Consider the following 25631-nt stretch of genomic DNA (forward strand, 5'->3'; position numbering starts at 1 on the left):
TCGTACATTACACAGACGTATTTTCTTGATTTTAATAGTCAACTATCAAAAATCAGCTCACACGATTTCACTCCTGGTCTGAATTTCGTTTATTTTTTTGGGAATTTTTTAAAAAATTATTCTGGCAAATATTCAGTTGTATCAACTTTAAAATATAAAAACCGGACTACTGCGGATCGTTTTTTTTTGTCAAATTCTCACTCCACTATATATGGAATACGGCTATTGTTGCATTTAAATGTTTTTAATTTTTCTTGAAAGTATTCTATCGATTTTTTTTTGCATTTAAAAGGTGCTGAAGGTATTTTAGTTTAGCTTCTCTCTGATTTGTAGATAGTTTTCTGTAGGTTTTGTATAAGAATTAAGGTTTACAAAAATATTACTTTTACAAAAATTGAAGGGGAAAATTTTTGTGTTTTTGGAAGTCTTCAAAAACGATGTTTTCGAAAGAATTGTGTTTTAGGTTTGATATGAATGGGCTAGTAGAGTGGTTTCCGTGAAAAGAAATTATTATTTTTTAATTTTTACATCAGCTTTTTCAAGAGTTTTCACTGTTTAGTCGTGTTAAGGTGTAAGTTTTTTAATAAATATTAAACAGTGTGTTTCTATTCTGCAAAAGATTTCAATTTTTTAATAGCTGTTTTAAAAATGACTACAATATATTTAAACAAATTTTAATTTATAAAAGGCTAAGTCCTTAAATTTAAAATCTTTAAGACATTGCTTCAATCAACTTTTTGATGTTATTTACAAAATGCATGAAATTCTTACTTATCACCCTCACTTACATTCAAAAATAAAAAGGTTAAGTTAAAATTCTCCCTTGGAAGTATTTGAATTCCATTTGACAGAGAAAAGCCTTCACAAGCAATCTATTAAAAGTATAAGATTATTATTTAATACCCTGAATACCCCCCTAAGCCTACCTTAACTTACATTAGCTACCAAAAAAATCAACACTCAACGTCAATTTCACAGCTGGATTTTTATCAGAAGACTTTATATTAAATTTTGTATAAAACACAAAAAATTAAAACAAACAAAATAACGAAAAATGGTGATAAAAATGAAATAAAATAACAATCGAAAACCTCCCCAATGTATAATATTATCCGACGTCATGGCCAACATTTTTACAGCAGTAAAATGTACGCTACGCACTGCTGCTTGCTTACGTTTAACATTTTTATACCTTCGTCGACCTACCTACATATGTATGTATTTACAATGAACTTATTTTAAAATTCAATTAGTGCCATCAAAGCAAACGATACGGTTTCAGTACACAAACATTGACCCTAATTACTCATAAAAAGAATTTAAAAAAAAAACAGCTCAAGAATAAGCAATCTTCACAGCACGGGGTTAACAATAAGCCCATTAAGTTGTCAATTAAGATATTAGATTAACACATTTTGATAGTATAGTAGCTACAAATTACATAAACATAATAAAGTAATTGGAAATAAATCATTTATAATTGAAAACTGTTAAAACTTCTTCTTACAAAATTTTTTCCGGAGGTCATTTTTACGAGCATCATATATTGTTCTTTGTTTCTTATTTTATATGAGAAAAAACACCTTCTCTGACGTCTTTGCTTTTCTGATGTCTGCAAAAATGTTCGTGATGTTGATTTTTGATTTTTATTTCCGAGAAAACTCCGATGTATATTTTATAATCAAACAAAATTATCTTCCGGATTTATCTTCATAAAAATTCATTGCCTAAAATAACATTCAAAAGAAAAACATTACAAATTGACGATCTACCTACATAATTTACTTACTATATACTCAGTTTAGTTCTATGAATCTAAAGAAAGGGAAAATCAAACACAATTCGAAAAAGATAGCCATTGAATCAGTACATAAATATATACCCAATAAACAATCAAAAAACCATAGTATGTATATTTATTCATTTTCGGACAGAATGTGATTTTTTTTCGAAAATAGATTTTCACTTTGCAGAGCGTTGAAAACCAACAGGAAGTCGAAAACTCGTCGATTGAAGATAAACAACTTAAAGTTGATACGGTTGAAAATTCATAAATAATAAATTTAAAAAAAGGACAAAAACACCTTTTTCATAAACAAAAACAAATATGAATTATAGTGTGAATTCAAAAATTAGTGAAACAAAATGAATTTTTTAGAAACTTTGCATAAGAAGTGATAGTTTACTTATTTATTAACTTTTGTATTTATTTCGAATGTGTGAATACAAAAAATGGTGAAAATGATTGATTTGGATCGACATTCCGAGTGTCCTCTGGGGGAAGCTATGGCTGGACCACAGATCCCTTGGACTGGAATGCGATATGCTTGTCTAAAAGTATTACATGCTTACTGTAAAGTATTTGATAAACAAGAATTATATGATCTCATTGTAAGGTAAGCATTCAATTTACGAAGTCTAACATTTGTTTATTTTTCTACTACTAATTATTTACTTTAAGTGAGAACAATATTTTTTAATGTTATCCATAATTTAAATTCTCAAATTGTTAAGCATTGAAGTGAACGTCTTAAATAGTCACTTTTAAAATATGTTGAAAAATTCGATTAAAAACAATACGTAACTCTTACAAGATCTTATTTAAGAGATCGATATTCTTACGCGGCTTTATAATTTTGTATGTGAAACGTGTTTTCCACAATTTTTCAAATAATAATAATTACTGTTTTTCTAACATAAAAGATATGTGCACCGATAACTCTTAAAAACCCTATTTTCCTTTCCTTATGCTCGCACTGGGTCTTTGGCATAAAAGATACCAAAAACTGCTGGAATGATAAAACAAAACATTGGAAATACAATTTAATTAAAAATTAATTACTAAAACATTCTACATTTCACTTTCACTCAAAATGGGATTGAAATCCATTTAAAATATATAATTTGGAGTTATGAAATTCACATTTATCGATATCGATTTCATTTTTTCGAACTTAAAAATTAGTGGATTTACGTGTTCTTAATTTCCATGTTTGAGATTTTCAAGTGATTTGAATTAGGCCAGATTAAGTTATTGTAATTTAAATTGGACAAGCGGAAATTGTTTAAAAACAGACAAAGTATTTAAAAAAAACGTTAACGTAAAAAAACGTTATTTCAAAACTCTCAAGACACAGTCAGAAAATATACTTCGACACTAGAGTCTTTCCCAAACCGATATTTGGAACTGCTTATCGCATAGAACCGCAAATCTGCTGCTATTTGTTTGGGGCAACAAAATGCAAATAAAAAACAATAATATTTTCTATTTATATTATTAAAAAACACAGACAAAATGAAAATATACAAATTAAACAAACTATGACAATGCACACAAATATACAATTATGGACAGACAAATAGCACACTCAAGACCTTTTTTTGTAACAGTCAACTGGATTTACTTCTTAATTAGCAACTTAAACATTTATATTAGTTTATACAAAATTCAAATAATAATTTGAGATGATTAAGAAGGAAAATTAAAACTAAGCTTCTGGGAATTAAATTGAAAACACGAAATCTTGCTTGTGATGACAAATCTAATAAAAATCAAAGGCCGTGGACCAACCACGATTTTTCAAAGTAGCTTGGCATTTTTTTGGTAAACTTTCCACTATAATTTCCTACATTTTCTCTGGGGAATAGAGTCCCAAGCTTTCTGAATTACGGTCCAAAGTTCTTCCGAATTTTTTAATTTTTTTGCCTGATCTTAACTTTAACATCACTCCACAAGTTTTTAATTGGGTTAAGATCGGGACTTTGCGCTGGTCAGCTTAAAACCTTAATATTTTCGTGGGTAAACCAATCCTTGACCACCTTGGCTGCATGTTTCGGATCATTGTCATGCATGAAAATCCAGTTGACTGGCACTGAATCGAACGCGAATGGTTCCATTGTGTTTTTTGATATGTTGAGGCATGAAAACTTATCCATCCGTCCATCTATTTTCACCACTGCCAAGAAAAAGCACATCACACTTTCTCCACCATGTTTCACAGTTTTTAAAGTTTATTTTGAGTTGTTAGCCTGACCTTCTGGGCGATGAACAAACGTTTTTTCATCTGTTCCGATGCGGTTACACTTTGTCTCATCACTCTATAGAGGTCCGTAAAGCTATAAACAGCACAATCGAATTTCGAAATTCTGATGATGGGGTGATTTAGGGTTCTTTTTGTGCTAATTTAGTGCTCTAATGCCGACTTGGTTTAAAAATCCCTTCCCCCTCAAACTTGTGGTGTTCCCAGCTTGACGCCAAGCTGGAAACATCACACCTTTAGGTTCATAATTTAAAAAAACTGATGATGAGGGAATTTTTGGCTCTTTTTGGGCTCCTAAGTTAGCGAAACTCCAAATAAGTATTTCCACCCCTCACCCCCTAAAATGAGTCACAAAGTTGAAGTGTTTGGAGACTTTTTAAACCAGAAAAAATTAGAATTTAGAAATTCGATTGTGGTATTTCCAGCTTTACGAACCTACTCTATAGCAATATTTTCCAAAATTTCAGGTCTCTTAGATGGGTTTTGGCAAATAAAATGCCAAACGAGCCTTAATATTTTTGTTTTGAAAGCAAATGTTTTTTTCTGCTAACGAGTCCATATAATTTAGCATCCTTAAGCCGTCTTCTTACTAATCTGCTGGATACGTTAACACCAAATTCCTCATTAATTTCTGCCGTAATGATACGGTAATATTAAAAAGGATCGGATTTACCCTTTCTGACGATGGCTCTGTCAACACGTACTGAAGTCTTGCGAGGGGTGGGCTTCCGAATATTATTAGTTTCACCAAATTAATAGCATTATAGACCATTTTCCGCGAACACTTTATTAATTTCGCAATTTCGGAAGGATTTTACTTGCAGTGATTGCAGTGATTTCGAAAAGTATTCGAAGTTATAAAATCGAACGAATAATAGAACCCAAGAAACAATTTTATTCGATGTACTATCTTAATACAGAATTATACTTCTACAAAATTTAAATTTTACTTGAATGTTAAGTTTTTTTGTAGCCTTTAATAACCGTCCACCAAAACTAATGTATTGAAAAATTGGCTGATTTATTTTGTTTTGGTGGAAAGACAAACCTAGGTCAACCATAAAAGGCAAAATTATGATATTTGCTATTAAGAACTCAAAGCTCTTTTTCGAATTATACTAAAATAAGGACTTACTACAATAATTCATCATTTAATTAGAAACCTCTTTTTTCCAAATAATTTTAGGAACTATTCGTTTATGTTTAGCTATTTAGTTAGTTCATTTTCACTATAAATGTATATGGCCTAAAATCATCAAGGTGCAGAATTGGCTTTGCCAGCAATTTAATGTCTTAAATCTGGGCTTAATTGACAAAAGAAAATTAATAAAATACTAAAACTAACCTGTTTTGTGTGTCCATCAAACAATATAGTTTATTAATAAAGTAAATTTTAAATAAAATCAATATACACGCATAGAAAATCATTTCGGGAACGTGTGCTTATGTACAATCTTCATCAACAAGTCCAAAATATAATTGAAAACCGGAAGGTATTAACTCTGGTCATAAGTTAATACACCGTATTTTTTATACAAAATCTAGTTTAAGAAAGAATACTTAAATATTATTTATTTTAACTATAAAAATGCAAAAATAGTGTGTCCGATACCGCACAAGTCAATTCAGTGAACATATCGATAATCGATCAAAAATAATTTCAAGTGAATGTCAGTTGAGGAAGAGAACAATAACAAAATCGGCTGTCAGAGTATTTATCGTCAAATAAACTATATCTAAATGGTATTTATTTTTACATTCATTATTCGTAGGCGCACATTAATAGTCTGTCAATTAGTGAACGTATTTATTACATTTAATTATTGATTTAATTCTTTTTTACGGCCCGAATTAACAAAGTTACCTCAAATATTTTCCTATTGACAAAGCCAGATCGCATTTAAGATGGCCGCCACCGTTTAAGCAAAGGGCACGCTTATTTGAAATCGTCATTTTATGAACGGTCATTTCGGAAATGTTCCCGGACATAATTTGACTTGTAGAAGATTTTGTATATATTATTTTAATTATTGTTTGTTTAATATAGATAGTATTTATTAGATACATAATATACCCATGTTATTAAACAAAGCTTAAATTATGAATAAATTATTATAATAAGCAATATTACTTAAAATGTGTAGAATTCTGTGCGCTGCCCTCTCAAAGTTTATTAATACACAAATTTTAAAACAGTATAAACTAAAAGTCATCATAAGAGCTTGCAATTGTTTTGACATAAAACAAATTTTTGAAATTTGCAACCTTGGTGATTTTGAGCCATATATTTATATATGTATGTGTATTCCTAACCTATGAATATATTTTATTAGTGTTAGTTAAACTAAATTTTATTTTAAAATTAATGTTTTTTTTAATTTCAAACAAAGAAAGCTGTGATTTTCGTTTATGTAGCTACTTTTCATTCTTTTTTGAAATATTGATCCAAAATTGTTCTTCAAGAAAATAGTAGAAAAATAAAAAAAATTTTTTTACTTTTTTAAAGCGTTTTAAAATACTTAAATTTGTTTTCAAGAAATTGTGCCCCAGACGTTTCGTCGTATTATGTTCTTAAGTCTCCCAGTTTGTATATTCGGAGCAAAACTAAACTACATCTTTTTTTGATAAAACAAAAATAATATTATGTAATATTTCACATCGAAAATCTTTGAAAATTAAATTTGTTTGTTTTATTTTTTTCTTACGAACCTACATTCATATATCGGCCAGGCCAAATTGAACTAAAATTAATTTGTTGATTTTTCGTTTACCTATGCAATGATGTGCATTTCCCGTCTGTCGTTAAAATGTTCACTTCCCACGATATATTCCAACAAACAAAAAAACAAACAAACAAGCAAACGTTCCGATTTTGTGTGATGAAATCAAATGGGTGATGGTGTACGACTTGACCTGGCCACCCACTTTCTTTTAGAAGTTGTTTATTATTTCAAAGTTCGTAAGCAGGTTAAGTCAAGTTTTTGGCTCAAAATCAATCAACTTCAAAGTCCTATCTGTGTATTTCAATTGTAAAGGAAACACTTAAAAAATAAACACAAATTTACAAGTCAATTGAACCAAAACATCAAAGTTAAATCATCATTCAAAGAACCAATAAAAAGGCGCGCTCTTTGAAGTGATTCTTTATTTGCCCTAAATCTTTTTGAATTTAAATTTAAAAATAAAAACAAACATCAAAACATCTTTTAAAGTTCTTCTAGTCACCGCTGTTCAATGTTTAGCAAAGACACCAACCAAAACAAATTGTTAACTTTCCAAGTATTTCAAAAGCTTTGGTGTATCGTATGTGACGTCACATCAACAACCGACAAATTTAAAACACACAAATTGAACATCGATTAAAAAACCACATCAATGAGAATATTGTCATTTTTGTTGGCATTTATCGTCACAGAATCCTTCCATTTAATGACTTAATTAAGTACTTTTATTGGCAATAACATAAAAGAAGGAAGATATTAATTGAAATCTCAGGTCACATCTTTCTTTTTTTGTTTATTCGTTTCTTCAACATGAGCCTATAAGTATGTCAACATTGTGTTTACTTTGTCATTAGTTTTGTTGTCATCGTTTAACAAATTTATCCAGAAAATGCGCTCATTTTACCTGCACAGAGTGAGATAATTTAATTAAATTCCCCCAAATTAGGCTTTTGTTGTTTCTCCCCCGCCATGCTAAGTAAAATAACTTCCCTAGAGATTGTATATAAATGTAGATAATGATACTTACTTAAAATCAACAAAGTGATTAACGATTTAACATCTCTTCTTTTCATTACAGAAAAACGTGCCAATCATGCAAGTGTCCGCGCGAAGCGCATGCCATCTACCAGGAACAAGTCACATCGGTTCGCGAACGTCTTGGCTTCAAGAGCACATCGCCAACACACTGGGAATCAGATCAAAGACAGTTAGGTTACACTTGGGTGCCACCAGGAATTATGACCTCATCGAAGGTTCAGCGTTACTTTGATAAGATCCCTCAGGATAAAGTTCCTAAACTAGGTTCAACAGGTGAACGTTATCGGGAACAACAAGTTATGATGCAGCTGCCCAAGCAGGATCTATCGCTTGATTATTGCAAACACGTCGAACCACAACATCGTGCCTCATATGAAGATTTCGTTGCAGCAAGAAACGAAATCGCCTTAGACATTGGTAATAAAAAAATAAAATATGATTCTTTTGTGATTTAAATTAAACTTAAATATTATTTATTTTATTTCAAAAAACAAAAAGGTTATATAAAGGATGCTGCACAGAGTACTCAATGTGTACATTGTGATGAACGTATCCCGAAGGGAGACATGGCTGTGGTGGCGCCAAAATTTGTCGATAGTATGATGTGGCATCCGAAGTGCTTTACATGCAACACTTGTGATGAACTGCTTGTGGACCTGACCTATTGTGTTCATGACGATAAGATCTATTGCGAGCGTCATTATGCGGAAATTTTGAGGGCGCGTTGCAATGGCTGTGATGAAGTGAGTACCTATTTTCAAATGTTTAGCCATGTTATTTTTATCTGTAGAGAAAAGTGAGTTTTTTTTTTAATTTTATGAATTAAGTTTTTCTTGAGTAAATTCAAATATTTTAATAAATACAGTTTAGTTCAAATTTGAAATATAATAGATGAAGTATAGTCATCAAGAAACGACTCAAGGTCTCACGTAGATTTTCCAATATATTCCGAAATTAAAGTTTAAAAAACCGTTTTGGACGTACGAACACAACTTACCTGCGACGGACGCATCGAAACAATTTTTCAAAACAAACAAATACCTATTTATTTGAAATGCGTTATTTTTGTTTGATAAATATATTTAAACTATTTGAAAAGCTATTAGAGGAAATCACAAAAATCGTATATTTCACAACAGAAACTACCGTTTTAGCACTGTATTTTTTTAATTTTATCCTACGACTAGTTTTTCAAAATTATTTTTAAATGTTTAATGACTTTGAAAAGATAATTACTTCGTGAATAAGGATTAAACACAGTACGAACAATATGGAAAGGATAGGAACAATCACATCCTACGCACAAGGATGAGAATCTGAAAGAGAATAGAAATAGCTGAGGATAATATCATCCGACAAACAATTTATTGGGACAGAAGTTATACACAAAAGAAAATAAGGTTGAGTTTCGGGGACAAAACGGAGCCCTGCGGCACATCAGAGTTTATTTTGTAGATATCAGATTTGAACCCGTCTAATACTAATTGCATTGACCGGTATGAAATGAAATTACTAACGGAACAAATGAAAGACTCATCAATACCATTGGCACGCATATTTGATAACAGAATCTTGAAATATCAAGCGCAAATAGCAGCTTTTGGTAACATCTTGTTCCGCGATAAATCTAGGTTTCATATGACTATTGCTGTTGCAAAAAAACTATATCGTAAAGTCGCTTTACACAAACCCTTACTTTTCTTCTTTTATTAAATCGGATGGAGGAATCAAATCCAATTTGAAGTATATACTCTTACCTGCTTGTTTTAAGCAGCACGTGCCATAAACTCATTCTGAAAACGCTTTATATAAAATTAAATTAAATTAATTGTGCCTTTATCAAAATCATCAACTTTGAACTTCTAAAAGAACTTATATTCTTGTCCATGTTATAAAAGGTAAAGGTTTATATCGGGTTTTTTGCCACGCCGCCGCGCGCGTCGGCCGCCTGTCTTCGCTTGGAAACTTTGTGTTTCATTTCATCGATATAATGGGCAAGTCAAATGATGCACGATAATCGCCGCACCTTAACATTAATTAATACACTATGACTTAGAGTACAAAACCAATTAAAAAAATATAAAATATTAAAACCAACTTTTCTATCTATATTCCTCTTTATTTTTCTTCCTTGCAAGTTCAAAGTTATTTTCTTTTGACATGATTGCGTTCATATTCGTTAAATATGGGGTTGGTTGTGTGTAACTGGTTTTTAACTGATTGAGAAATTAATTACAGCAATGCACTTTAATGGGAGATAGTTTAAGTTTAAGCCATAATCTAAACCTAAAAAAAGCTTTTGCCATTCCTTAATCGTTTATCAAAGAACTCAGCTATTAACACGCAAGCTTACATCGCGGTTTTCTAAAAAAAATATTTTTTTCAGATATTAGACAAAGTCACGCATTTGAAAAAAAAAATGACAAAATATTGTAGAATGAAGGTATTGGAAAGTTCTAGATATGGTATGGTGCATACTATGCACAGGTGTGTCAATTAGGCGCACAAAAACTAACAAAGTTGTTCACATCAAAATCAATGAGCAATCACTTAAAAAACTTACATTTTTATTTTAGTTTTGTTTTTTGTTTTGATGTTTTCTTTTATTTATTGTTGGTAAATGCGACAATTTGTTGGATCATGTCACGAATCAATAACACTATACTCTACACACATTATTTTATGGTTAAGAGCTAAGGTTAGGTTGGTATATTGGTCTTTATTTCGGGTAGTATTTTTATTTTAGTAGTTTGTTGACTAGGTTTTACTTTTGGCGGGAAATATAATTTTACTACGCTACGTTCAGAAATTTTAGTTGACTAGGTTTATTCTGTTTTTGACATTCTTAGGTTGTATAGATATTTATACTTAACAAAAGAAAAGTTTTAACAACGCAATGTTTTTTTTTTGATATCCATAAATGTAACGTTCTGCTTTGATAAAACTTTGTCTTAAAAAATACCAAACGAATGTTTAAAATTTTAAACAAACGTATGTTTTATCTCGAATTGGCCGTGCGCCTATTAAATTCTTTAAGCATTTTTGGTCAAACTTAATTCTCATTCTCCTTTTTTGTAGCAATATTTTGTACATAATAAATTTTTAATATTTTTAAAAATACACATAATGCAGTTTTTAATATACTCCCTTTTGCACCTTCGTTTGCCTGCAATCCACTTTACATATTTTTATTATAACTTTATATTTTAATATACATTTAGCGAGTTGTTTCGTCATTCGTAAAAAATCTTGTACATAAATTTAATATAAGTTTGAAATGTTTTCTAATTTTGTTGGTATTGTTGTTTGAGTTCCTTTGTTGGTTTTGATTTGACACAAATCTACAATTAATTGAATGGTTTAAAAATGTCATTTCATTACATTTAACTTCATAAACACTGATTTCAGCACTTAAAAATTCAAGTTGCCATATCCTTTCGAAACCATCCACCAATCAATGAGTTGGTTATCACTGTGAAGTTCCTGGGTGGGAAGATATGTTTTTCGGAAGTTCTTGATTTCAAAAAAATGTGTAGACAAATTTAGGAGTTATATCATTTTAAAGGGATTATCAAGTTTAAGAGCGTTACTGTAACAGTGAAAAAACAGTATAATATTCTATTCACAGACTTCGAAAGAAAATCTATTTCGTGTATTCATGCAAATCCGAAACTCTGCATCCTCCTATTTAAGTCTGGTGACTGTGCAGGTCAATTGATAACTTCCACACAGTGCTCCCGAAGCCAATTTTTGGCCAATTTGCTAGTATGTGTTTCGGGTCGTTGTCCTATTGAAAGACCCAATTCAATGGCATATCTTCGGACGCATACGGCAACATTTCTTAAGGCAATATTTTTACATACAGGTACTGATCCATTATATTGTATCCAGTAAATAGGGCCAAAACCGTAGTAAGATAAACATCCTCATATCTTTATGCTAGATCCACCATGTGTATGTGGGATAGTTTTTGTCGTATATTTTGGATTGAATTCAGCATGTTGGGGCCCTTCTCACGTATGACCGCGATCCTTTACCACCAAATAACACAATTTTGGTCTCATCTGTCAATAGAACATTCCTCTACTTTGTTATGGGCCATTCTTGGCCTGTGGGCATATAAACCGTTATCCCTTATACGCTGGCTGTAAAATTTAACCCGACTTTCAGTTCCTCAGCTGGTAAAAGCGGTTTCTTCTTGACCTGTCGAATTAGTAACTTCACCATCATAGGGGAAATTGTACGCTTCCGCCCGCGTGTTTCGGATTTTATAGCAAATGGTAAGGCATTGCAGATCTTTTTATTTGAACACCCGAGGATTTACCAGATTTTTGAATAAGTTTTTTCCTTAGATATCATTTTTATAATGGTTTTTCTATCTTCTGGCGTACTATGTTTTTCGCGGCTCATTGTTGCTAAACATTTTTAAGATTTTAAGAAATCACATCAAGAATAAGTAAAATAAATTACATCGCAGTGATTTTTTTTTGAACTTACTTTCGAGTAATATTATTTTCTTATTATTATAATTTATTATTATTTTCTGACTTACATAAATCATATTTATTTACGGAACCACACAATAAATCACTTCGATCTATATTAAATCCTGTACTGACCATAATCTTTCCAATAAAAATATGTTTTTTTTTTTAAATATTACAAATTTTTTGAAAAATACGTATTTGCAATTATAATTGTATTTTGGACAAAACGCGCGCAATATAGAATTATTTCTTCCATTTCTGGATATAGCTATTACATCCAAAGAGAGTTAACACATTGGCAAAACCACAATGAAATCAAGCTACTAGCAGATAGGTACAAATAAGATAAATTTAAAAAAAAATCGAAAAACCACAATCTTCACCTAAAGCGTCAACACTATTATACTGTCAACATCAATTTTAAACTTAACCACTACTCAGTGCTGCCAACTTCGCATTTAGTTTCATAAAACAAATGAAAGGAAACGAAATTTCTGATTTTTAATATTGTTTAAATTCGAATTTATACTTTTTTTCAACCTATCTATCAATTTAACTGAAATAGAAGAAGATTTTGTTTTTGGTTTTTAAGTTTTAAATATTGTTTCTGATAGTAATGATAATTGATGAGGAACTTGGTTCAGTATATTTTGAATTTAAGAATACATTTTTTTCCAGAATTGAGCTTCTCTGCTCCTGTCAAGCACTGATTTTAGAGTTACAATTATCTAAGGCACCTAAAAAACTTTTAGTAACCAATCAATTTCAGTATGTTTGTTAACTTTAAAATTGAAACTATTCTACTAAAAACATTATTATAAGTAACAATTAACTTAAGCAAGGAATGAGTTCACATCAACTTTGCATTTTGACAGTTGAACTTTTTGATAACACTTAAACAAAATCTTCACTTTTTTTTAAATAAATGGGAACCCTTAAAAAATGTTTCCATCGTGATCTGCAACTGTTACTATTCCAACAGCTTCAGCAATGCACATTCGTAAGTCTTACCACTATTTATCTATCGTACTACCCGAAGCGGCGGGCGCCACCACCGCTACCGCCATGCCAGCCCCATAGTTCATATCATTACTATTATTATGGTTAGGTAAGGTTTGAAATTTGGTTTTACTTTCGACTGTACGCCAAGACCATCAAGCCTACCAAACTATACCATAGATACCCAGTTCCCGTACAGCGTATACCAACTGCCACTGGTTAAGACTTTAACTATGGGTTTGGGTTTAATAAGATAGATACTCATCCGAGGGTGATTTGTGATGTTATTTTTGTTGTTTTAAAAACAACTTTTTCTCGGCCAGCTGTTGCAATTGTCACTGAAAGCCACCACAATTTAGTATATCTAATGTAATGCCAGTATTATATGCGCGCTACCACCGTTATCATGCGCTAACTTACCTTATAGCAAGTTTTAATTTAGTTGGGTTAAATGAAGTAATAACAAATCTAACGGATACATTATCTTAGTTGAAGTTGTGCGTTGTGAATGCCTGTGAGGGTTTTACAAAAATAATAGTAATCGGTGGATCTAATGTGTGTTTAACGAACGGGTGTGGCGAACGGAGCGCGAAAACGCTTAATAATTAATATTGGTCTTATTGTGGCAAAGTTTTTGATGCTTTGCTCGTTTTGTGTTTAAATACTTGAAAGTGTGACCTTCAAATAAGAAATCATTTACCAGATGCGAGTATAGAAGGATTTTTACTTAGAATTGCGATTGTATCAGATGTTTTTGAGTGATAAGTTAAAGAGTTTGAAATTTGTGATTTGAAATACTAACACAAAACTATGATAGAGACGCGGTTGTTGAATTAAATAGGTATTTAAATGCAGATTGAGTGTTGTTTTTGTTAATTTTAAACAAATATTTTAAAACAAAAATAGTCGTGAGGATTTTTGCTTTGAAAATACTTACCTCTCTTGCCTGATGCAGATTTTTGGATTTTGAGAAAACTACACTCTATTTAAATGGAAACATGCAACAAAAGTGACTTTTTATGTGGGTACATTTTTATTTTTGATTAAATCAAATTTTTAATTTTTGATAACATCCAGATGCTCTCAATAACTCTATAACTATTATAGGGAATTATCGTCACAACAAATTTCATAGGTTTGTAGGTCTGTGAATGTGTTGTTTTTTTTTTAAATAAAATATTATTGCATGTTTCAGAAATAAATTTCGACTTTACAAATGGCATGCTACCATTTAGTTCATCACTTCTGATTTTAAAACAAAACATAACAAATTCAATTGGCTTTATAGCTTTCAAATTTAATGGCAATGAATGTTTCAAATATTTTCTGATCTCTGCGACTGTGAACACCACTTTTTCGAACGTACCTGGTCATTTTTCGTCAATAGTGCATCAAAAGTTTTCATTGAAATGATCAATCTTCCCTGATGTATCAACATCTAAATGCAAAATATGCCTTAATGTACAGTAAGACAGTGGTAATTCCTGAGAACGACGAGGAATCGACACATGCGGGTCTTCGGCAACACTTTCACTTACAGCAGCGATATTTTCAGTGGGACGAGCGAAACGATGATGCACAGGCCTTACAATATCTGTAACCAATCCAGTTTCTTCAAATTTCTTCACAATTTTGCCAATTGCTTGCGTATTTGGATGAGGCAAATTTCAGACTTTCAACTGAAAAAAAAATGGTTCAACAACTTAGTTTGACAGATGTCAAGTTCTGGTCCTTTTCTTTTGAAACCGCAAAATATATAACCCGGTATAAGGGTTTCAAATTACACAAACAAGGTGGTAGAACAGAGGTCGATTCGGTCACCAAATTTTTGGCTCAACGAATTTATGATTTCAGGCGCCGGCCGCTTCGCCGGGCGTATTGTACGTACCAACAACTAAGCGACGCCTACGTCTTGCTGGTTGTTGCACTAGTACACACTGGAATCGGAACTGCCATAATAAATACCGGGAATAGCTTTTCTTAACCACTTTGTTAATTTGCAACTCATCTTGAAGTAAGTATTTAGTACCTTACCTGACTCATTGATATCAAAGTTGCATGAGTTTTTGCTCATATAAATGCAAAACAATGATTTAATATATGGCAGGCACCTTGCCCAAAAAAACAAAAGTTGATTCTCCTTCTGACTTCAATTAAGTGGATTCTTAAAAATAAATTAAATTAAAAATTACAAATGTCATAGCTTTCATCCCATTTCTTTCTAAGGGCTAACAAATAAAACAGCTGCAAATAATAGCAAAAATAAAAAAGCAAATTTTCTTTGGCACCTAAAAACATTTAACTCTAAAAAAACACACCTTGTTTATTGTTCCTTGCCCTCGAAAACTTATGACTGACAATTTTCCTTGATTTCAACGCAATGTTAAGCTTAGAATATTTTTTATTTTTTAAAAGTTTGTAATAAAAACATTAATTTGATTGATTGATATGATTTTTGTATTTTTGTTTTATTTAGTTTTCAAAGTTTCAAAAAGTTTTCAAAAATCATCTGGTCATATTTTTTAAATATTCTACTCAAGATAGTACATATGAAGGTTTATTTGTATTTATTTTTAAAATTAGAAAAAAGAAATAAACCAACGGCTGACTCGTTGTTTAATTATGTATATTTGGCTATTACACTTTTATTTATATTTTAAATTTTCTAAAGTTTACTTTCGTTGGCATGCGACCAGTTCGCGTACTTAGTATAGTTGCAATCAGTTTTGACTGAAGCAAAACTAAAATAAAAGTGAAATAAAATATTAAAAAATCTTTCAAAAATGGAAATGACGCATGACAGGCGAGGGAATAGCTTGCATATCATATTTCCCCAAACAAAAATAAAACAACTTTAAAACGTATGACTTTCCTTAGATCGAATACTTTATTATTGTCTCAATTTGTTTAAAATTATCAGCAAATTCGAATATTTTAACTGATTATTGGGTGTTTGTTTTTCATTACACTTTCCTTAAGATCATAGATGATCATTGGACCAAATTTTATAAATTAAGGTTTCTAAGAGGTCAAAGTCATACCTCGAGTGGGATAGTTTTGAATGTGCTATTATCGTTTGACAGAAGAAATAGGACAACACTTTTCGAAAAATAAAACAATCCGAAGCTATATACACATGAGTAATGAAAAAATCAATATCCTATGCATATAGGATAAACCAACATATGTTCCTGCAACTAACCAGGGAGCTTTAACATATCCCTTGGTATCACGTCATCAGTGTTATGACAAATTAGTCTTAGATGAAATGACATCTAGGGAATATAACCTTAGAAGTGGTCGCCCGACATCTTGTGGGATGCAATCAGCCGAGCTTTATCTACAATGTACATCATTTCTAAAAACAATTTTTAATTCCACTTCAGACTTTTTTTTAAACTTATACTATATTTATATATTTTATCCATTTTTTCCAAACAGTGATGGTTATTATGCCATCTGTTGATGGTAAACATTTTCGTAACATATAAATAACAGAATTTCAAAGTTTTATCCAAAAACAACCGTGAGTTTTTTCTTCAACCACTTCCAAAGTGTAACTTATGCAAAGTAGAAGTTTTTTTTGAGTCAACTGAATAGGTACAAAAATTAGAATTGGTATTGGAATGAGACAAGTGTTTGTTTAAGTATAGTAGTGGGTAGGTCCACCTTTATTTTTAATTACTTCGTAAATTCGATCCGGCATGGAATCGCATAGCTTTTTAATGTATTTTAACGAAATTTCGCTCCACGCTAATTTGATTTCAGAAATTTAGGTTTCTTTGTCTTCGAACTGCCGACCACCCTCATAAACTTTGCGTACTAACCATCCCCAGACATTTTCTATGATGTTTAGATCAGGTGAGTATGGCGGCCATTGAAGCAACTGCACTTGTTGCTCCTCTTTTCATGTTTTTATTATGCACGCTGAGTGAATAGGCGCATTATCATGTTGGCCCAGTTATGGGTCCAAAAATGTCAGAAAATTCCTTTCAAAAATTACTTTATACCCAGCTGCTATAATTTTTGATTTACAACCTCGAGGTCAACTGTTCCATAATAACTGAATGCTCCCCATATCATGACACCTCCTTCACGACTATAATGGCGCTTTAAAAATCTTTTTTCTTTTCTTAAGTCGTGAAAATAGAAGTTGAACCCATCAGGGCCATCGAAATTAAACTTTTCTTCATCTCAAAAAACCACGTGATACCATTCTTTTTTCCAACTCATTAGAAGCCTTGAAAAATCTAATCGCAACATTTTCCGTCTCTCGTCAAGTGGTGGTTTTTTTCTCAAGTTTAATTCGTTTAAGGTGGCTTGAGTTGTTGATTACTCTTAAAACTGTTGAGAAACTTGCGTTCCGCCGACTTTTTGTTTTATTTTTGTCACAGAATCAGAAGAATTGGATGCACATCTTAAAATTCTTCGTCTCTCAGCTGCTGTTGTTGCTGTTTTCTTACCTCCTTTCATGTTTTTGCCGTATGCATCTTTATTTTTCAAGTAAGAATAAACTACAACTTCGGCCAACTTTATCAGCTATTGCACGTCCAGTTAAGCCTTTTTAGCCTTTTTAGCTTTTTCAACACTGTAAAGACACGTAGATCTACCCATTTTTCTTAAAATTTGAAATCAAGAATTAAATTTTACTGAAAATACTAAAATCGTTAATTTAAACTGTCAAGCACTCCAAAAAACTTATAAACAACGAAGAAAAGGCGGTGTACCTATTCAGTTGATGAAAAAGAACTCATACTTTGCATATAAAACACTTTTCAAGTGGTTGAAGAAAAACTCACGGTTGTTTTTGGGTAAATCTTTCGGAATTATCTGCTTAACATCAAGGGAATAGTTAGCATCAACAGATGGCATAGTAACCATCACTGTTTCTGAAAAATGGATAAAGTATATTAAAAAATGTTTGTGCGTATTCAGTTGACGAGGAGTGAATCTTAAGAAGCATGTAAACCGTAGCTTCTTGCGTTCGATCACAATTTAAGAATTTTCTCAGTGCAGATAATGAATTTATCAGTATCATTCATTATCGAGCTGCACTGATTTCTCTAACTTGCTTCCCGGGAGCAACCACGTGGAGGTGCAAGTAAGCGCTTCTTCCTTCCAGATTGGAGACAAGCATTTAGCATTCCTGCATCTACATGGAAGTAAATTTTATTCCCTTAAAAATATGAAGGGTGTTCAAAATCTAGTACATTTATACAAAAAAAAGTAAAACAAAATCTAATACTTTTTCCTTGCTTGTCACTTTGACATGTACATAGTTTTTGCTTCCTTCTTATCTATCGATCTTTTGTAAAAGTATCACGCATTACCTCGATCTTCATCTTGTTCAATAAAAGTAATCTTTAAATATTATCAAAAGAGTATCATTTGAATTAAAATTAACAAAGGAGAATACTTACTTTTTTTCAATGTTAGCACTTTGGTTTTTACATTTATTCCTAGTACTTTAAAAAAAAAAAAACACTAAAATTAGGCTGATGTACGAGACTTTTTGGACTAGGCGTATATGTAAGTGATGAATTAGGACTTTGTCGTAGCTTAAAACTTATAAAAAAAGGTCAATCGTAATTTCGCAGGCCGTTACTTAGTAAATGGTGATCTCAAAAACAAGCATGTTTGTACAAATTACAATTAAATGAAAGATATTGAATTTTGTTGGAGTATTGTGGAATACAACTTCTACTAACTTTGAGTGGCGCATTTTAATACCCCAATTTTACAAAATCTTGCTGAAAGTTGCGGGATTCAGCTCACTGTTTACTGGGGATTGAAGGAATAACTTTGGCTCCGCAGCTCCGAAGCTGTCAATTGACATCACAAAGACGTTTGATAACACGAATTTTGAATTTAGTGTGCAAAAGAGGAAATGTGGCATTAGTTGTGTGGTATAGATGAGATATCGACTTAATTCATGTCCGTTCAGAACTAGGGCCTATTGACTTACAAATCTTAACCATTCCTGCGTGCGAGTATTGTTGTCAGAGATGGAGGGGACCTACAGTTTGTATGCCGAATCCGAACGGCTAATTTGAGAAAGCACTTTTTCATGACAAGAATTACTCTTGGAGAATTTGTCAATTCCTCACAAGAGGCAGTACCCGTGAATAAAACAATAGTTGGCACAGGCAGGGATCGACCCCAAGACGTCTCGCATGACAGTCCAACGCACTAACGATCATGCCACGGCCTATGGCGAGTTGGTGTTTTTTTTTATTGATTCCAACATTCTTTCCTACAGCAGTTCGTAGTGCTCAACGCACCATAATATGGAGGATGAGTGTTGACCATTAACATATCAGAAACATTTAAACAAACTTGAGTACAACAAGCGCTGTGGGTAAAGGCCAAAATGTCTTTAAAAAACACTGTTTTGGCTACAAAGTACTAACTTTGAAAATATTTTTTTAGATATTTTACGTTGTTAAAGTTCTAAACGATTCAATTGATTCCCCTAAGTTATGATACACTGATTTTACTATCGAGATTTTGAGCGGTAAACTGATGTCTGTCTGTTTCAAGCTTCATTCATTCAAAAAAACTAAACCTTTGTGGTTTTTAAAAATTCATAAATATGTCTAAAACATAAGCACCTTCAAAAGCATCAGCATACTTGCTGAAAAAAAAAGGAAAAAAAAAAAGAATAAGTGAGCGATTTCAAATGATCTCATTGGCTCTAAAGATGTCATTTCCTTAGATGTCACATAATTTATCATCGTTTTCCTGCTGAAAGTCATTTATAAGATGTCACGTAACGTAACTTATTTCAAATAAAAAAGTGATCTCACAACTAACTGAAAACAAACAAAAATCAATTGTAATCAATTTCTGTATATGCACCAAAAAACTATCATCATTTATTTAAATACAAAACGTTCAAAAATTCTTCCTCGCACTTTAACAAATCACACACACAAAATCCTATACGCCAAAAAAATTGTTTATTTGTTGGCCTTCCGAACATACTTTGTATGTTTGTACGTATCATCAACGCATTGACAGAAAGAAGCGGCAAAAATGTCTGTATCTTATTAGTCTTAGACTTTTGTTTGTAGTTCAAAACAACAAAATCATTAGCCTTATACATTTTTATAATTTTCTTTTGGCAAACACTCAATCGTCTATTATAGAAAAATACAAAAAAAAAAAAAAAAAACATTCAAAAAAGCTTCCAATTCACGTTGCAGAGGCTCTGGCATCGACAGTGGCGCTGTAGGTGGTGGCGATTTGGCGGACTGTGGCGTGGGTGTTTTTATTTTCAATCAAAAATACATTCATTCTTGAGAAAACCCAAAACAAATATTCAATATTTATAGCTTCAAAATTAGTTATGCTGCTTGTGCATCATCGTCTTAATTGCAAATTGCACTCACGGCGGCATTGAACTAGATTCTCACCCTCGAAATTCAACATACTGCAAAAAATGTTGCAGCAACATAACATTTGAGCGTTTTTTTTCTACACGTGGTGTTATAAGTTGAATTAAAATAATAAGCCCAAACCAAATGCCTTTTTATGTGATTGATGAAACGCAGACGGCGCGATGGGGCGAAAAAAATACACAAACAAATATTTTGATTTCGTTTGATATAATAAGCTTAAGAACGTGTAGCCTAGCCTAGCCTATAGATAGAGATACATAACTTGCGCAACATTTTTCGCACGAAAGAAAGTGATGGTGGTGGTTGCTCATGACATATGTAGCTTATAGAGGATATTCAGTTATACTCGCCTTCTCTTGGCGACATTTCTACCACGGCACGGATTGTCCGATTCGATTGTGACAACTTGGCGTCTTCATTGTTTTCAGTATTTTTTTGGTTTTTCGCAACTAATCTCATTATATTCCACCATCACGGTACCGTACGCATTGCAACGTTTTCAAAAAGTCATTACAACATGAGTTTGCTATTCTAATTGTTGCATAGTTTGCTCAAAGTTCGATAGTTCGTGAGTGTCACACTTCGATCTAAATTTGATTCAACGCTTACGTTCCTTATCGTTAGGGGCTAGTGCGCCCGTTGTTCTTAGTTCTTATTTTAGATAACGGATAGCGTTATTTTTGTTTTTATCAATCTGTTGTTTTGGCGTCACATCGCGTCGTCGGGGGTCAGTATACAAAAATACAGTAAACGCGGCAACAACTCTGGCCAAATTCTGTTGAGGGTTGCGAGCTTCCCACCACGACCACATTTTATCTCTGCAACTTAAATGTCACGCCGCCGTTCGTTGATAGAATCCGGCGACGTCTTTACTTTAGTTTGTATTTTTTTTTGTTTAATGATGATGTGGTTTTCTAATTTTTGATTCCACCTTATCCTATGCCATACGTGAACGTGATTCATGTGCATTGCGACTCTTAAAAAACAAGTCGGATCCCATAGCCCCGATTGTGGTACATTGAATAAATTGATTAGTCGCAAATCGATCGATTAAAACGAATCATCTTAAATAGCAGCCACCTCGCGTCTGTTGATCTCTGAGATTTTAAATTTAAATTTAATTCAATCCGGAAAATATTTGAAAATATTCGATATCGATAAAATTATGATCCGATTGTGGTGAACAAAACGATAAAAATTTATAATAAGTTAAATTAGAGCTACGAAATTTTAAAATTCCTTTTTTTAATTTTTGAAATTAATTTTTTGATTGGTTACGAAATAAATTTTCTCAGCCACCGGGGCCGTGATTACGCAAGCTAATCTGCGAAGTGCTGTTCTGCTACGAAGAAAGAAAACATTTTTGCGCGGCGAGTGTATAGAATTGTTTGATCAAAATGTTGCCAGAGGTTGGTGAATTGGTGTTTTCTTTTGTGGTGGGTTATATGGGGGTGCTGGAATTTTTGTACGTTGTCCGGCATCTGTACCATTGGGGTTTTCGACATAATTCCGAAATGCGGGATTATAAAAGCGAAGCAGAGAGCTTAAGGAAACTTCAGGAACAACTGAAGAATGCAATTGCGGAAGCCAAGGAAAGGGAAGCACTAGGGTTAAAGGCTATGGAGGATGGAGTGGTATATAAGGATGGATTTCGTATCGATGAAGATAAGAAGAAGATCGAAGAACTGAAGGAGAAAGTGAGAATTCAAGAGAAAATAGCGGAGAGACAACGAGAAATCGAAGAGGAATTGGAACGTCAACGAAAAATTGAAGAAGAAACAAGAAGGCAATTGAAGAAGGCCGAAGAAGAATTACGTCAAATGGAGGAGGAAAAGAAAAGGGAGAAACAAAAGGCGGAAGAAGAAAAACGAAAAGCTGAGGAGGTGAAACGAAAAGCCGAGGAAGAAGAGAAACGAAAAGCTGAGTCGGCAAAGAGAAAGGCCGAAGATGAAAAACGAAGAGCAGAGGAGGAAGAAAATAAACGAAAACAATTGGCCGTGGAAGAAGAAAACATGAAAAAGATCGTTGAAGCTGAGAGGAAGAGAGAGGAGGAACAGAGGCGTCAAGAGGAGGAAAAAGAAAACGAACGAAAATTACTTCAGGCTGAAAGAGAGAGGGAGGAAAAACAACGTCAGTTAGAAAAAGAATCCGAAAAAAAGAAAATAGAAGAACAGCGACGTCAAGAGGAAGCAAAAGAAAATGAACGAAAATTGATTGAGGCCGAAAAGGAAAGAGAAGAAAGACAACGTCAACAGGAAATCGAAGATGAGAAAATCGTTCAAAAACTGCTCGAAGCGGAAAGACAACGGGAAATTGAAGAAAAAGAAAGACAGGCCGATTTGGAGAGAAAAAACACAGCAAAATTAATTGCGGCTGAGCAAGCAGCCATTCTCAAACAACGCGAGCAAGAAGAAAATGAGGAGAATGTTCAAAAACTCTTGAAAGCTGAACGAGAGTTAGAGTTGAAGAAACAAGAAATGGAAGAAGAAGCAGCAAATCTTCAGCGGCTTATTGAAGCTGAAAAAGCAATGGAAGAACGCCAACGCAAGATCGACGAAGAAGCCCTGTTGAAACTGAAAAATGCACAAGAAGAAATAGAGCTAAGACAGACATTCGACGCAAACACAGAGGCTGAAGAAGAGGCTTTTGTGAAAAAGCAAATCGGCCAAGCAGAGCAAACAGTACCACAGACTGTAAAAACACAATACGGACAGAAAACCAGTGACTCCTTGAAGCCAAAATCCATGCTCTTTACCGGTGTTTCGGAAGAGTCTTCATCAGCCGAACCCGCGTCAAGTTTACAATCCTCCTTTTCCACGCAACAATCCTCCGAAGCAGTTGTCCCAACTGACTTACATTTTGACGAATACGAACGACAAGCACCGGATGGTGGTGAAGATATGCCATCCTTGCAGTACTCTGATGATTACCTGAGGTCATTGGATGGCATCAAAAACAAGCCATTGGTGCGCGAAGACGGATCGGGTCGAAGGAGAGCATTCAAAAAACGACGTTCGAGTGGAAGTTCAACTTCTTCACGAGAATCGAGAGCATCACGTGAAGAAGAACTGAAGATGTTTACGTCTTTGGAAGAAGAAGAATCGGAAAATATCCGAAAAGGAGATAGTGAATATGAAAGCATCAAGTATGCCAGTGAACCGAACTTGAAGGTTGGCAAACAACGTCGCCACAAACGAAGTCCCGCCAAAGATGCCAAGCGTGATCCTAATGACAAAGGATCCCTTGAAATGCTCGACGAAGAAGACTCAAATCCTTGGGGAGAAGTTAAGCCCGAGAATTATAAAAACACTGATTTCTGGAAGCGTGAAAAAAATCTATCAATCGATGAGGAACAAGAGGAATTCGATGCAAGACAACGAATTCAATCGCCAAGTACGGCAGCAGTGAATATACCGAAGATGTCATCATTCGAAGAAGCAACTAAAAGTCAACATCAAGAGGCAATAATGGCCTTGAAAAGACAGAGATCTAAGGATCCGGTAAGTATTGTGCATATAGCTGAACTTTTAAGATGCTGATTTATATGATTTTTAGGAACCTATCCAAGAACCAGACGAAGAGAGTGAAACCAAGAACGTAAGTAAAGTTACTGATGCTAGAAAATCCCCAGCTGGAAGTAATTCCTCTCCCGCTTCTGCTTCTGCTTCTGCTTCTATTTCGCCTGCTTTAAATTCCCCTGAACCTAAGCGAGAAAACTCTCTAGAAGCTGAGGAGGGCAAAGATAGAACACCTTCACCAAACACTGGCCTGAGAAGAAGCCCGCGTGTCGATGAAATGCGAGAGTACGAAGAAAAATGGAAGACCGAAAATCCCAAAACTCAGGCTGAAATCTCGAAAAATCCTGCAATTGAAGTCGAATATGCTTCCGATGAAGAGCCCATGAGCCCAGAGCATCTTATGGAAGGAATCAGTGACTTTTACGATTTTAACGCATCCATCAATCCATCTAGATCACGGTCACGTTCACGTTCCAAAACTCCAGCAGTCAATCGCTCAGTAAGTCTACCCGAACGTCGTACACCCTCCCCGCTAAATTGTTCCCATATTCCAGCCAGATCAAAGTCCCGTAGTCCTAGTCCCGATCCTGCTTCATATAAATTCATTGTCCAACGCATTATACCAAGCCTCGAGAAAGATCCATCGACGTCACCAACCGCAGATCACGGTTTAAGTGACTTTTATGACTTTAATACAAAACTTAACCGAGAAGTGCTACCAGGGGCCACGATACGAAGAATTGAGGTTCATAGAACTTCGGTGGATTATGTGTTGGAAGATTTGAGAAACAAAGAAACCAATGATGGTGAAGCTATTTCAAAACAAATTGAAGAGGCAACAATAAGTCCAACAACGCCGGAATATGAACGTTCTGTCTCAGCCGAGATGCGAGATGTTCAGAAGCTTAAAGAAGAAGTCTTAAGTGGAAATTTCAAGAGATCAACATATGTCGGGGAATCTATGGACTTCTCAGATGAATTTGAATATCTCCGGGAAGAGGCAAAAACCTTCCGAAGATCACGCAGCCGAAGCCGATCCCCGGTGTACGACGGCGATATCAATGAAATGACAGCTCGGGTACTACAAAGGAAACAATTGCAAGAAAAAATTCTTGAAGATATAACAAAAGGTTCTGTCGACTCAGAACAATTTTCGGCTGAAATCATGAAAAACGTGGTCGATCGCAATAGAAGAGCTTCCGATACGGCACTTATTCAAAAACCAGAAATTCTTTTCCAGATTCAGGACCTAATTGAAGAGACCGATGAAAATTTCAACATCTTGAATTGCGAACCCGAGGAGTATCACCATTTTAGGAGGTTCTCTTTGGGCCAAGAGATCCCCGTTGAAACTTACCCCGAGGACTACACGTACATTTCAGAAATTGAAATAAAGTCTTTGGCAGATCTCAAAGACTTGAACATA

General features: G+C 33.5%; 1 protein-coding gene across 6 annotated transcripts in view; it reads left to right on the top strand.

The window, feature by feature from the left end:
• LOC129944201 (four and a half LIM domains protein 2) overlaps positions 1-25631 on the top strand; it is a 230180-nt gene that overhangs the window by 147305 nt on the left and 57244 nt on the right. For 4 of the 6 annotated variants that reach the window (XM_056053468.1, XM_056053466.1, XM_056053464.1 and 1 more), the window contains 2 exons: positions 7842-8218; positions 8300-8544. In XM_056053468.1, the coding sequence (XP_055909443.1) occupies positions 7842-8218; positions 8300-8544 (622 nt within the window). Of the gene's footprint in view, positions 1-1958; positions 2397-7841; positions 8219-8299; positions 8545-21056; positions 24188-24242; positions 24285-25631 lie in introns of those variants that run through there. The other 2 variants (XM_056053467.1, XM_056053462.1) reach the window with 2 other exon arrangements.

Source organism: Eupeodes corollae, chromosome 2 (genome assembly GCF_945859685.1).
Source record: "Eupeodes corollae chromosome 2, idEupCoro1.1, whole genome shotgun sequence".
NCBI lineage: Eukaryota > Metazoa > Arthropoda > Insecta > Diptera > Syrphidae > Eupeodes > Eupeodes corollae.